The 14,191-nt window shown below is 36.6% G+C and overlaps 1 protein-coding gene across 6 annotated transcripts in view; it reads right to left on the bottom strand.

The window, feature by feature from the left end:
* The window catches only part of Gria2 (glutamate ionotropic receptor AMPA type subunit 2), a 116,051-nt gene that overhangs the window by 6,911 nt on the left and 94,949 nt on the right, over positions 1-14,191 (bottom strand). For all 6 annotated transcript variants that reach the window (XM_075950701.1, XM_075950704.1, XM_075950702.1 and 3 more), the window contains exon 12: positions 9,985-10,183. In XM_075950701.1, coding sequence (XP_075806816.1) covers positions 9,985-10,183 — 199 coding nt within the window. The remainder of the gene's footprint in view (positions 1-9,984; positions 10,184-14,191) is intronic.

Below are 14,191 nucleotides of genomic sequence, written 5' to 3' on the forward strand. Positions count from 1 at the left end.
GAAGCATGGCACTTGAGCAGTAACTGAACTTGCATCCTGATCAGGAAGTAGAATGCAGAGAGAGCAAACAGGGAATGGTATGGGCTTTGGAAACCTCCAAGCCTACCCCAAGTGACACACCTGCTCTAACAAGGCTACACTCCCTAATCCTTTCCAGACAGGTCTACCAACTGGAGAAGTATGCAAATCCACAAGTGAGTGGGACCAAACCATTCAAAACACCATTAGGTGAAAGAAAAAAGTTTTCCTTTTTTTTGTCTCATTGTTGCCATGTCTGGCAGGTGAGTTCATCTGTTCCCACGCCTCCTCTGGGGGGCAGCTTTTCCTGATACTGTATTCTGTTGCTGATATCAGAGTTTAGCATCTTTGGGCTTCAAGTATTGACTGAAGATGGATGGCTCCCCAGCAATCTTCTAAGTTTCAAAGTCAGGGTGGGACTACTGATACATCTAGTTTTGTGGGTTGAGGATCCCTTAGAGTCTTAGCCACTTCAGTGTGAAACAGCAAGACTATAGTACATAAGACAGTCTAATTAATTGCTTTTTATTATATTTTAATTCTATTAGTTTTGTTCCTCTAGTATTTACTACTCCTCTAGTATCATGAACCACGATAAATACAGGCACAAACTCATCTATTTCTAGAACAATAACATTTTAAGGACTATTCATTGGCCATTTATAGTATTTCTTAAATAAACAGTAATTTTTTATTTGAATATGGAGCATTAGAGTACTCTTCGCATCGAGAGTAAGCTATTATTTTCAATGATGGATAAGAAAGAAGGAAATTGTATTATTGAATTAGTACATATCATAAAAATTAGTTGACTCTAAAACAAGGGCAATCTTCAAAGGAGACATTTAATATTTTCTGCACAAAGCTAAAACCAGCTGCATATGGACTGAAAGGTCAAACAGTTTTACATATTTTTTTGCACAGTTCTCACAAATCACCTTAATCATCTTTAATAAAGTGACATGGAATACTCCATTTTGTTATTATAATTCATTAATAGAAGGCATAGGACCCAAAACTGAAATAATAACTTATTTTAACAGTCCTGAGCTTTTGAACATTCTTACTATTTTATGTCAGGGAACTGTCACTGTATAACCTAAAATTGACAGAAGTTACGTCAACTCATCAAAAATTGGGGGAAGATGAACTTACAGACGTGCTAAGGATTTCACCGCAGGATCCAAAGAGCTGCACATGTATGAACATATTTTAGTCTGGTGAAAATCTAATGTCAAGTGCAGTTAGAGTAAGAGCAGCCTTTGTCTCTGAGATTAGTAACTCTATGTTGTCATTACCTCAGAAGGACAGCTAAATATATACAGACTTGGTGCCATTGCCATTCAGTGCTCTATGGGATGAGTTCTAGGTGTCCTCCTCTAAAATGTATCAATGTTATTTCCACAATTACAGTTTTTATTAGCTAATAATTTTTCTAACTCATGGAGACATGTTTCCATTACTGAAATTATTCCCCTTTGAGATCACAGATTTGGAAGCATTATCTTGTCATGCATCCAAGCTAGGTGTTGGAAGCAGTGAGACCCCAGATCCTGAATGTCTTGTAAACAACTTGTTTTCCCCTGATCTGAGTGCCTACAGCTGCTCTGAGCACGAGACCTTCAGGAGTTCCTGATGGCAGGAGAGTGGTTTCTGGTGCGTTTGGCTGGGGATTGGCTGTCTCTATATAATCTACCCCTGAACACAATAAAGGGGGCATTCTAGGGGCTTTGGTATCAGTGTTAAAAGGTCTGCGTCTCTGCGTCTGTGTTCTCAACCTCCAGCCCCTTGCCCAAAGCTTGCGAACTGGATTCTAGCGCAGAGAGCGGAGACAAGGGGACGAGGTGCGCGGCAGTTAGGTTCTTTTAAAAATGGAACTTCATTGACTACCTGGGGACTTGGTAAGGCAAACCAACATCCCCTTGGTGTTGGAAGTTGATTTACTTATCATTTCTCCTTTTCCTGTCTCTTTATTATTTATTTTAAAATTTCACTGTGTTTGATCTTAGTAAAATTGACAGGCTTATTCAGCTTCAGGACTTTTCTATTGTGAGTACTCACAAAAATGTGATGCTTAACTTTGGGATATATTATAAACTTATTTTAAAAGTTTCAAAATAAAGTTTCACAAATCTTTTATCTATGTATTCATTGAATTGGTCAATTTTTTTTCAAATTGGTTAAAATATCCAAGGCGCATTAAAGTGTTAAATGTTTTGATGCCCTTTGTGAAAGCCCAAACATTAGCGATGACAATTTCCATTTCATTATTCATAAAACTTTTCTATTCCCTACTAGATTAAAGAGTTTTCCCCCAAATATAAGTGTATTCTTTCCAAGATTGAAGGGCATTAAAATGCAATATAGAAGATTGACAGTTTTTCAACTGAAGGATTTAGCAGCCATTCTAATTGTCTCCAGCCATCAGAAAGTCTGTGCACTGGTGAGGTCTGTACAGCTGATACTTCTTCATCTCAATTCTAGACCCACAAGCTCCTGAGGTCAACTGAGTCATTGTTATTTATTTTTATAACATTTTTTCTTTGTACTTTTAATTTTTTGAGACTATAACACAATCACATCATTTTCCCTCCCCTTTTATCTCTCCAAACCCTCCTGTTCACACTCCTTTCCTCTGCCCTCTTTCAAATTTATGGCCTCTTTTATACACACACACACACACACACACACACACAAACACACACACACACACACACTAGTTTCTTAAATATGAAAACAACCCTGCTCTGTCTGCATAATGTTTCCTACATGTCAATGTTTTCAGGTATTGCACAGCTAATTGATATGTCCTTCCCTGGGGAACACTATTCTACAACTCTTAGCAATCTGTAGTTGCCTACAATTATTTGTCTGTGATTGAGTCCTCATGAACTTCCCACTTTCCAACTTAAAATGTCTATTGGTGACATCCTTGCTCAAATTATGTTTAGCCAGCCAGTCGTGTTGGTGAGATTTCATGGGTGTAGATTTTGACATTCCTCGGTCTTCCAGCACACTGTCTGTTCCTCTGGCTTGTACTCCTTCCTCCCCATTTTCTTCAGTTATCTTTGTGTGTCAGATGCACATGTTGTTTTGTAGATACATCAGTTATGACTGTGTGATGATATTTTGTTTATGATTTGACAAATAAGTTTGCCTGAAGATCAGAGTGCAAAGCTAACCACACTAGTTAGCCATACAGGCCAGGCAGTGGTGGTGCATGCCTTTTAAATGAGCACTAGAGAGGACTAGAAGGTGGAATGAAACAGAAACTCGCTCTGTTTTCAGTCTGAAGATTTTTCATAGAGGTAAGAGCTTTCTAGTGGCTAGTTGTTTGCTTTTCTGATTTTCATCTTTAACAGCCAACATCAGTCTCTGGGTTTTTAGTTAGTAGCGCTACATCTAGCACCCATTGTTTGGGATACAAATTCACTAAAAAGCGACACCCAACCGGCGAGGTTTTCCTTTCTTTTCTCTTGCTGGTTTTTCCCTGAACCCCCTTCTCAGGTTGTTGTCGAACTAGGTAGCTGCCTTGAGACCCAGACAGGCTTTTACTTTCTTTGTAGCAGCAATAAGCATCACATCTTCATTGTCGTTGGTGGCGGATTTGTGAAAACACTGGAAATTTATTAAGGCAGGAACTAGTTAAAAGGGAGAGTGTTTTCCCTCATGTTACAAAATGGGAAACACAATTATGATAAGGAATGTTAGGTCTCTACATGATTATGCAATGCCTGATTTTAAAAAGGAACATCTAAATGAAGGGGTAATTAACTTAACCAGGATGGACATACTGTTAATTATCATGTTCATAAAACTTGCTGTCTTGATAACTCTTGGGGATATGGGATGACCCTCTGTATGCTATAACTGTTTTATTACCATTGGTTAATAAAGAAGCTTCTTTGACCTATGACAGTCAGAACAGAGCTAGGCAAGAAAATTAAACTGAATGGAGGGAGAAAGAAGGCAGACTCAGGCAGATGCCATGTAGCTGTTGAAGGAAAAGGTTGACAGAATTTAACGGGTAAAATTCTTACAGCCTTGTGGTGATACATCAGAATTCAATCCCTGGTGCTTGTTTGACATGTGATTTTCCATCTGAGCCATCTATACGTTCCTTAAGGAAATGCATAAAGACATTTGGAACACAGGAAAATGTAAAAAGACAAACAGCTGTGAATTCAGACGGCGTACAGGAATAAGTCACTTACTAACTTAGACTGGGGCTGCTCTATCTTTCCCGCTGTCATTGCTCTACCACCTTCACTTAAAAAGATGTCTGTATTTTGGGAATAAGGTCCTAAAGGCAGCAATCTAAGTCTTCCTGACAAAATGACCAAAGGTGCTTCATTCTTAAGCATAATCTTCTACCAAAATTACTTAGCTAAATTCTTCTTTCTTTCTTTCCTTCTTTCTTCCTCTTTTTGTCATATCAATAATGAATCTCTGGTAAAGAAAAGTATTTGAAGCTGAAGGTGATAACTCACTCTTATTCTGGTTTGGGGCTGCCTGTGACTAAAAGTCAAAAGGCAGTTGGTGGTTGGAAATTCATGGCAGATTGGGATGGACAGTAAAGATACTGCTTCAGAAAACCAAAATTAAGCAATCAAAAATTCATTTGGAATAAAATTATGCAGGATAATGACTTCACACCTAAACTGTTCAGAAAAGACAATTTCATATATGTACCATATGTTAGCCGTGTTAAAATATAAAATGGAAGTCCCTTTCATGGTTAAAGTACTTAATTTTGATAATTTTAATTAAATACTTGTGCCTGCCTACAGTTTTGCTGTAATTTCATTTATGGTATTTGTAGATGTCTCCAACTGCCATTGGTTTTTAAGTTTCTATTACTCTACAAAATGAGTAGCCATCCACATCCACACAAGACACTATGCTTTGGGTAAAAACTTTGTAAGATTTAGAACAAAGCTATGCAGAAATATGAATTGTAAATTACTTCAGTGTCATATTTTTCTTCAAGTAATTATAATTATAATTGAAATATATATAATATGTAAAATATACGATATATAAAATATAATAATTATAATTGAAAAGCTTCTAGATTTACCAACAATGATTATATTTAATTTTATTTTACTCTGATCATTGAAATGATGTTAAGATTCTGTTTTTCCTCTGTCCAGAGCCCTCAGACATGTTTGTTGTCATGGCAACTGATGTGGAAAAGATATCTAGTATAAATAGAGGGAGATGATTCTTTATAAACAAGGTAATAAAAAACATCAAACCCTAAATCATGCTTGTGCATTGTTCTGTAATATTCATCTTCTTTCTGAAGCACACAAACTAGGCGTTTTAAGCATTGTAAAATGAGGGAATTGTTGAATAGTTTCATCATTGTGACCTTTCCTGAGAGATTGTCCTCAGCATTCGCTACTGTGAAAACCAGTGCTTTGTGGATGATGTGTGAGCTTCTGCATGGTCTGTAGGCAAAAGCTTTCTGTGCTCTGATGGCGGAGCCCTCAGCTGCTGTGGCAGGCGGTAGTTTTTAAATGACCCAGCCAGAAAGTTGGAGACCAGTGACATTTGTGGAAAATACCTGTGGGACAAAGATAACCTATTTATCATGAAAAAAGGCACCAATAATCATAATCCAGTAATAAAATGTAGTCCCTTCTCACTATTGGAACACTGAAGTCCCTTGACTTAAGAGCCTCCTGTCCACGTCTTTAGACTTCTTTTCTTTTGAACTTTGAGAACCACTGCATGAGATACACGGTCACTAAGCAATAACTTTGAAAGGAGCCAATGCCAAAGCCTCCTAAATTTTGACCTTTTCTGCAGTGTTCTAATCAGGTAGAACTGAACAAAGGTGGCAGAACCAGCTCCTTACAGCCTACCTATGTCCTTAAAGCCTGCAGATGAATAAAACGCTTCCTCAGATGCTCTGTACAACAGTGAGAAAATTAAAATATCAGAGAAAGGAAGGTTGCCAACCAGGAGGAAATGACTTGACCTTGTCATCTAGAAATGGTGCAGGCATGTAATCAATCTATATAACATGAAAGAAGAGAAATATTTAATAGATATGACTAACCATGCATGAATATCATCACCGTGTTTACTGTGCTATTCTTTGCTATGTATTCATGTTCAGGATTTATTTAATGGCTACAATCATAGATGCTATTTACACATGTGTGAAGGACCAAAAAGAATCTCTTCTTGTGTGAGTACATCCTACATATATAGAAATACATATATGGCCACTCTAAATTTCTGCAACACTTGAAAGCTGTACATATGTACGGTTGCTATGCTAAAATCAACAGATACTTATTTCTGCCTTACGAACACTGGTAACCTTTGTAATTGTAGCACAGAAATCATTGGAAGTACTGAAAATAATAGAAAAAAGGAGGGTTTACAAACTAGTGAAACCTCTTTTCTGTATGTCGTGTCATTGTGAATCAGGACTTATAATGTGTCTTTGCTACACGCAATCAGCAGATGCAAGGACTCTAACATTACTGAAACAGTCCTTACCATCCTGTAAGTAAGCTAGCTTGTAATGACTAGAACACTTTCATCTGTGATCATTTTGCATGTTTTATTGGCTCCGGGCTGTTAATGAGGACCTTGTGTGTGCTAGGCAAGAGTTCTGCTTCTGCTGCAGAGATACTCCTAAGGGGTGACCCTTCTTGCACACTTTCATTTTTAATCCTGTTAAAATTAAAAATTAGGGAGACCTAAGTGTTCTGGGCTGGTTTTGAACTCATTCTGTAGTCAAGGTAGACCTCAGATTTGTGACTCTTTGCTTTCCCTTTTCCAAATAGCCGAGATTAAAGACATATACTTCCCAAGTCCAGACATGTGTATTCAATGCCATTCATTACAAACATTTCACCCTTAAGGATGATCTCAGTTATTGTAACCCTCTGGTAACCATGACTATTGATTTGTGAAATGAACACACTCACAGACACATACACACACACACACACACACACACACACACACACACACACACCTATAAAAGCAGTAAAGTTTCAAACTAACTTTATCTTTCTAGCGAGGAACAATTGCATTGATTCTATGTAGCCGACATTTATGCTGTTTCTAGCATACAGAATGTCTATGATGTTGAGCAACAACACTGCAGCTTAATGCACTAAGATCAGAACAATTGTCCTATCAGCAAATGAGAGGAATTAGACTCCTTCCAGAAGAGAGGAAGAGTCTTTGCTCTAACAAGGATTTGGCAATGTTTTTCTTCCCGGCACTAACAGCACTAACACGTAACACTTGGTCAGAGAGTACACGGTGTGCCCTGTCCTCCCAGAGGCGACAACTGGAAAAAATGGACCGATGACAGTGAGAAGGACTAAGAACACACAGGAAGAAACTCCCACTCCCCTTCTGAAAGTCAATCATTGTCCTTCGTGGACCAACAGACCTGTCGCGGGCTCACAGGGAATGCCATTGCCTCTCTAGATTCTAACTTGCTGTGGGAACATAGCAAACTCAGGTTTTGTAAAAAAAAAAAAAAAAAAAAAAAAAAAAAAAAAAAAAAAAAATCATTTTCTAAACAAAATTAAAGAACTATGATCTGCCCTATTTTAATGAGGGGAAATGATCAAAATTGAAACTCTAAAAATAGTTTATATTTGAAATCCTAATTCCCTCCTAATTATAGGAACGCTACAGTGGCACTCTAATTAAGTACGATTAGCAAGCCTATGGCAGGTCGTGGCAGTGTAACAAAGTCCTTAGAGAGAAAGCTGTAGACAAATAGAGGCCACTTCTAGCCCCAAATCTCTCAGACTTTTCAACACTGCATTCTACTTTCCCTTTCTTGCAACAAATATTGATCAGCTCTGAGGAGAAACACACATCTTAAATTAGAGAATTTAGAGCTCACGCCACGCTTCAAAATCTATATGAACTCACCAATTTCAGTAAGTAATATTCACATAACTTAATTTAATATTAACTTATTTACCAGAACTCTGAAAGTACTCTAGCCTTTGAAACAGCTAATATCACTGTAGTACAAAAGAGATTACTATAAGCTAGAAATTCAATGTAAGTAACATTTACATTAACAAGTTATTTAATTAAAATGATAATTACAATTAGATTCATTTGTAAGAAATCCAAATTGGATTTTAGAAACAGACATTCATCTCTATGTGTTCTAAGTTTTATTCATTTTTTTCAGCTCTTACTTGATTTGGACAGTGTCCTTATTTCTCAAATTGTTTTCCCCAAACCTGAATTCAAAGCTTGCTATTGTTACAACAGAAAAATGATGTTGTTACTCATAGATGCTCTAGTGGAATTAATAAAATTCCAAGTTTTAAAATAACAGACAAAGGAAAGCCTAGCAACACAATGAAATTATGTTGTAGTAGGAGATGTAATAACACTAGAATGGTTCACCGGTTCTTCGATCAGGTAGTCAAAAATCAGGTGGCTGAAAAACAAAACACATGAGCACACCTTCAACCCACTTCCTCCATTCCCTCTTCCTGGAAACCTGGTCACCATGACAATCAAATTGGCTAGCTTTCAGCCTGCCTAGAATGTACCTTACATGAAGATCCAAAATACCTAGAGCTAAAAGACAGTTGAAGAAGACCATAGAACAAATGTGTGGTGAACATTAATTTCAGGATGGTTAGCAAGCATCCCTTTGCATCCTCTCTCCTTTCCAGCAATATAAAATTTCAACTACACTCAGATAATAGAGTGAGAATTCTTGGGGAATTGGTGACAGAACAAATACTTTATCTTTAAGCTGTCTAAATTTATGTTTTGCTCACTACATTTAGCATAACACTCATTAGGTTGGAGTTCCTTCCTTAAAGGGGATCTAGGACTGAATTCCCTTACACTGAACTATGTGAGGAGGAATGGTATACCAAGGTTGAGCTAAAGATTTACAATATCCTGGAAAAAAACACAGGAGTAGACACAGAAGGAAACCATTCTAGTATTACATCGTATGACCCCATTATCAAATATTAATGTAAGTGGCAAGTGTGTCAAAAACTAATCATAGACTTTGATTTAATCTAACTTGGAGAGGTGAGCCTTTGAGAACAATACATATCAAATCACAAACATGTCATGCATTTCAATGAAAGTCATAGTGCTTTTATATTTGGTGGTATATTTATCTTAGATTCCCTCTCCTGACAGGAACACAGTAAGTAGCAGCTTGTAAATAGTCAACCACACAGTTTCTTTCTCTCACTAAGAACTCATACAATGCTGTGTGCACTGAGATCCAGCCAAGGCTCTTTCAAGTTCCTTCTGGAGCTACCATAAAAGACACAGCAAGGACCTGATCACATTTCAACCCCAACTGATGCTTTAACTTCATATAATCAAATGTGGATAGGGTCATGTGGAGCAAAAACTTTAATTGGTCTTAATAATAAAAACCCAGAGTCAGGTATAGGGGTTAATGCTGAAGATCAGAGTAGCATAGAGGCCAGCCACTAGAGAGTTCTTTTACCGCTACCAATGCTCAGGCCAAAAGGAGGATTCTGCCCCAGCTGCATCTCCAGACTCCATCTGTCTTCCCCCAAAGCTCAGCCTGCAACTGTCTCCACCAAACCCAGGCTTATATAACATGAAAGAAAGCTGCGGCACCCTTTCCTTAGAGAATAGTAATAACCTAAACTGCATTTGTTTCAATTTTGTTCTCAAGGAAAGTCAATCAGTTTTTAGAAAATTAAGATTGCATAACAATATTATTTCTTCTGAGGAACTAAGAGTAAAAAAGTGTGGAAGCACAGCAACAGTTGGACATCGGAACAATCTGAGATAGAAACATACCCAGATCAAAGTCAACAGAGACAGCTGGTTCTTTCCACACAGCACCCTTTCATGGACCATGGGAAGAAGAGGGAGGCTAATTTATAGGGATTAAATTTAGAGAAAGCAAACAAGCAACACAGACACTAAGAAACCAGAATCTCTTACCCTGAAAAACTCTTTAGTGGAGCCAGAGTCTAATGTTCCATAAGCAATTTCTGTTTGCTTAGACAGATCCTCGGCACTTTCAATGGGAGACACCATCCTCTCTACGGTCAGGAAGGCAGCTAAGTTAGCCGTGTAGGAGGAGATTATGATCAGGGTAAAGAACCACCACACACCTCCAACAATGCGCCCAGAGAGGGATCTGATAACAAGTATGAAATGGATTCGTAAAGTGAAATGAAATATCTAATATAAAAACAAGTTAACATTCATATGCAAATAACCGCTTACAGAATAGTTCACTTTATACCTTGCAATATATATTTTAGCTCAAGAAACTAGGAACTACTAACAATTTGGGACTAGAAGTACAGAGTAATAAGATTGAGATCTGAGACCTACATTATTCTTGGGATCTTCCCATAATTATAGACCCAAGTAATTAATGGTGTAAAATTTCACAAGAAAGTAACTTCAGGATGTACAAATGTCTCATCTAATATACATAATACTTTGTCTACTTATGATGCAAACACAAACATAAGAACCTTAGAACAGCATTAAAGTTAATAACAAAACAAGTATTACTAAATTGTGTAGCATTAATAGAGCTTTCAACATAAAATACACTCTCCCCTTAATGCAGCTGACCCCCACCCCACAAATAAGCTCAGCTCCATCAAAACATCAGGTTTTGGGGTGTGAAGATCATGTGCTTGATACAGCACCGGAGAGAAATGAAAAATGAAATGACACTGAATGTAAAACATAATTCTTAATGAGTAAATCAGATGCCTTCACGGTGTGGACTGCTCTGACCCTGTTCCTTTGTGTTTTCTGCTTGAGAGAGAAAGAAAACTCAAAAGAAAACAAATTAGATGTTTAAAATTTAAAAAATCTAAATTCCTAATGTGAAGTACAAGAAGATGGCATCATCTGTCTGACTATAAATACACATGATGTTTTTAAAAATCTTAATAGATTGCCAATGTTTTTCTTTAAATATTGAAGGAGATGAATGCAGTTATGTAGATACCAACAAACATCTGCTGTGTTATTTTAAATTTGATGGGATTCGGCATATAATTGAGAAATTTGAAGTAGCAGCATTTCCAGATTGTTAAAACATGAAAGTTGGTCAATTTAATGGCAGAATCAAATTTATTGACTATTAGCATTAAGTAATGCAGACTCTGATAAATAGATATAAGATAAATTTCTGGTGATTTTAGTAGAATAGACCACTTGTTCAATACAAAAGAACTAGCTAATTTCAAAAACCTTAAGGTTTAGGCCATCTGTTGCTTTAAATGAAAAACTGAAAAAGTGTAATTTAACCTCCAAGCCAAAGTCACTATAAAATTTGAATATTTAAATTAACATGTTAGAAAGGAAAGTTTTAAATATTTCTCACATGGACTCTAAATCAAATATTTTATAAATATCGGTCTGGAAAGCCCTGATATGGACACAGTCATCTTCCAATGTATCCTGTCTTCCTATGCTGCAGGATAATTATAGGATACACACCTTGAACTCTGAGGACAGACTCAGAACATGGCTGCTTGCATTCCTCAACACTAAGGTTGGTTTTTTTTTTAAATACATTTGACACTGTGCAATATCTCCTACCTGATAAAGAATTGTGCTTATATGTTATTCTATTCAAGTTAAAAAATAAAAACTACTTATCACTTTGCTTTCATTCCAGTGCTTAAAAATATTATTAAAATCAAATATTTCAGTGTTACTTTAAATATATTAATTGTAAGACATAGAACATATTTTTAGATTTTATCACTTATCTTTATTTTTAAAGCAGCAATTAATTTTTCTGAGAGTTCTGGAGAAATTTTATTAAGAGGAGAAAACTTAATTTTGATTTGTAACAAAAGTTGCCATCATCAAAAATAGAGATTTTTTTGCTTTCTGTAGCAGATGCTGAAGAAGGGGAAAGCAAAGACACTGTCATGTCTTCTAAATACACATCAGATAATGATGTTTCAATGGCATATGATTTACATGGAGAGATATTGTGGATGTAAAAAGAAAAGCAGCCTGAAGAATACCACTAATCATTTTGCACATTGCTTTTCTAATGCCTATGTCTTAAAAACATATCTCATAGTGAAGGGACCCCAAACAAACTTCCTTTCTTCTTTTGTTTTTTTAATTTCAGGCAAGTTATAGTCACTGGTTTCAGCAAATTGTCCTAGACTGTACTTCAATTGCACCCTCTCAGAGTTCTTAACGGAGTTCCACGACAGATTTCACCTGGAAAGGGTGATGCATTTCCAAAGTTTATCAAAGGAGTTTCTAAGGGCTCTGTTCATTTTCAGCTCTTTGTAAGACAGCAACCCATTCTATTGCTCTGCTGTGCAGCGGCCATAACTGCACTCTAAGACAAAGGAGTGCACCTCATTATTTTATTAAAACAATCATTACATTGATCAGTGCTATGTTCTAGGCTCAGTTTTAAGTGTATATGCAGAAAATAAGCAGAAAGATAAGTATATTTTTAGTATAGGTGTTATATCTAAATATTCTGAAATAAAAATATATTAACAAAGGAAATACCCTAACTGAAAACCGAAGTTTCTTACTAAGAAATGAATTTCCTTGAATGAGAACTGTAGTGAGACTCAAGAATAAAATCAAAGCACAAAAAAATATATACTATTTCAGAAGCAAGCTTAATAAAAAAAAAAAGAGAAACTGTCTGAATGGCATAGTGGACCCTGGAATATTCTAGAATAAGTGTGCCTTCCATCCCAGCCACAAACACAAAAAATTTTCTGATGCTTAGCAGATACTAGATAGCAAAGCGTCTGCAGTGCCATGCTGTGAGTGGGAGGTGGGAAGCTCCCAGACCCGGTCCATCTCTGGGAACACAGGACAGTACCCACTTCATTACAAACCCCCACACACTGCTGCTTACCCGAAAGGCAGAGCAGAACGTGTGCCAGCCAAGCTCACCTGCCTTTACTTACAATTAGTGACCACGATTCAATGGTCTTACCCAAGCTCAGCTGCCTTTACTTACAATTAGTGACCACGAGTCAGTGGTCTTACCCAAGCTCAGCTGCCTTTACTTACAATTAGTGACCACGAGTCAGTGGTCTTACCCAAGCTCAGCTGCCTTTACTTACAATTAGTGACCACGATTCAGTGGTCTTACCCAAGCTCAGCTGCTTTTACTTACAATTAGTGACCACGATTCAGTGGTCTTACCCAAGCTCAGCCTTAAAGCTACTGTACTATGGACCAGATTGTCCTCTGAGTTTTCAGTTTTGTTATTTTTTCTTCCTTATTCTTAGAAACTAATCATCACAACTCTAATTTAAGTCGGATAACTAAATATAGAGACGACAACCCTTCTACATGTTGTCAGAGTTTAACTCTGTACTTAGGACCATATACTTCTTTGTGCATACCATGAAAATTTATTTAGACCATTTCTAATTCATGGAAGACCTAAATAGAATCCACTGTGAACATGGAGCTAAGATTTGTCTTTATAAATACATACTTTATTTGTTTTTTTTCTTTTTAGTGGAACTTTTATAATACACTACCATTATAGCTACTGACTATCAGAGATCAGTTGTTTAATAATTTCTGCCTAGGGGATACATTTCCTTCTTTTCAGCCAAAAAAAAGATACTTTAACACTCAGAAAGCTATGAATTTTAAAGATGTTTATATTCATTTTGAAATTAATTGCTTCTAATCCACTAAATACTAAAAAAACTAATATTTGAATGAATTCTCATAAAAAAAAGTCACTCCCTTTACTAGTAAAGATTTACCCTTGGAATCAAAGGAGGCTATCTACCTCAAATTGAACTGCCCCAGAAGACAAATAACATCTTGGCTTTAAATGTTAATGATAACACACTAGCAGAAGTAGGATTTATTTCTCTGAAGAGACACGGGTACTTATCATGCGTGTTGTAACATAAACAAAAGCAATTGGTGAATTGTGACAGATATATGATAATTAGTCACTTTAGTCTGAGATGATCGTATCCTGATGGGAATCTCTGATGTGTGAGTGGTACCATTCGATAGACATCTGCAGTAAAGTCATTGGTTTTCTGTCTGCATTTTTAGATACCTGAAAATGTATGATCAATCGCTATACACAGAAACCTAATATTCAAAAAGTTTAATAATCTCTCTCTCACACCGTTTTCATGAACTGATGATA

The sequence above is a fragment of the Microtus pennsylvanicus genome, chromosome 16 (genome assembly GCF_037038515.1).
Source record: "Microtus pennsylvanicus isolate mMicPen1 chromosome 16, mMicPen1.hap1, whole genome shotgun sequence".
Classification (NCBI taxonomy): domain Eukaryota; kingdom Metazoa; phylum Chordata; class Mammalia; order Rodentia; family Cricetidae; genus Microtus; species Microtus pennsylvanicus.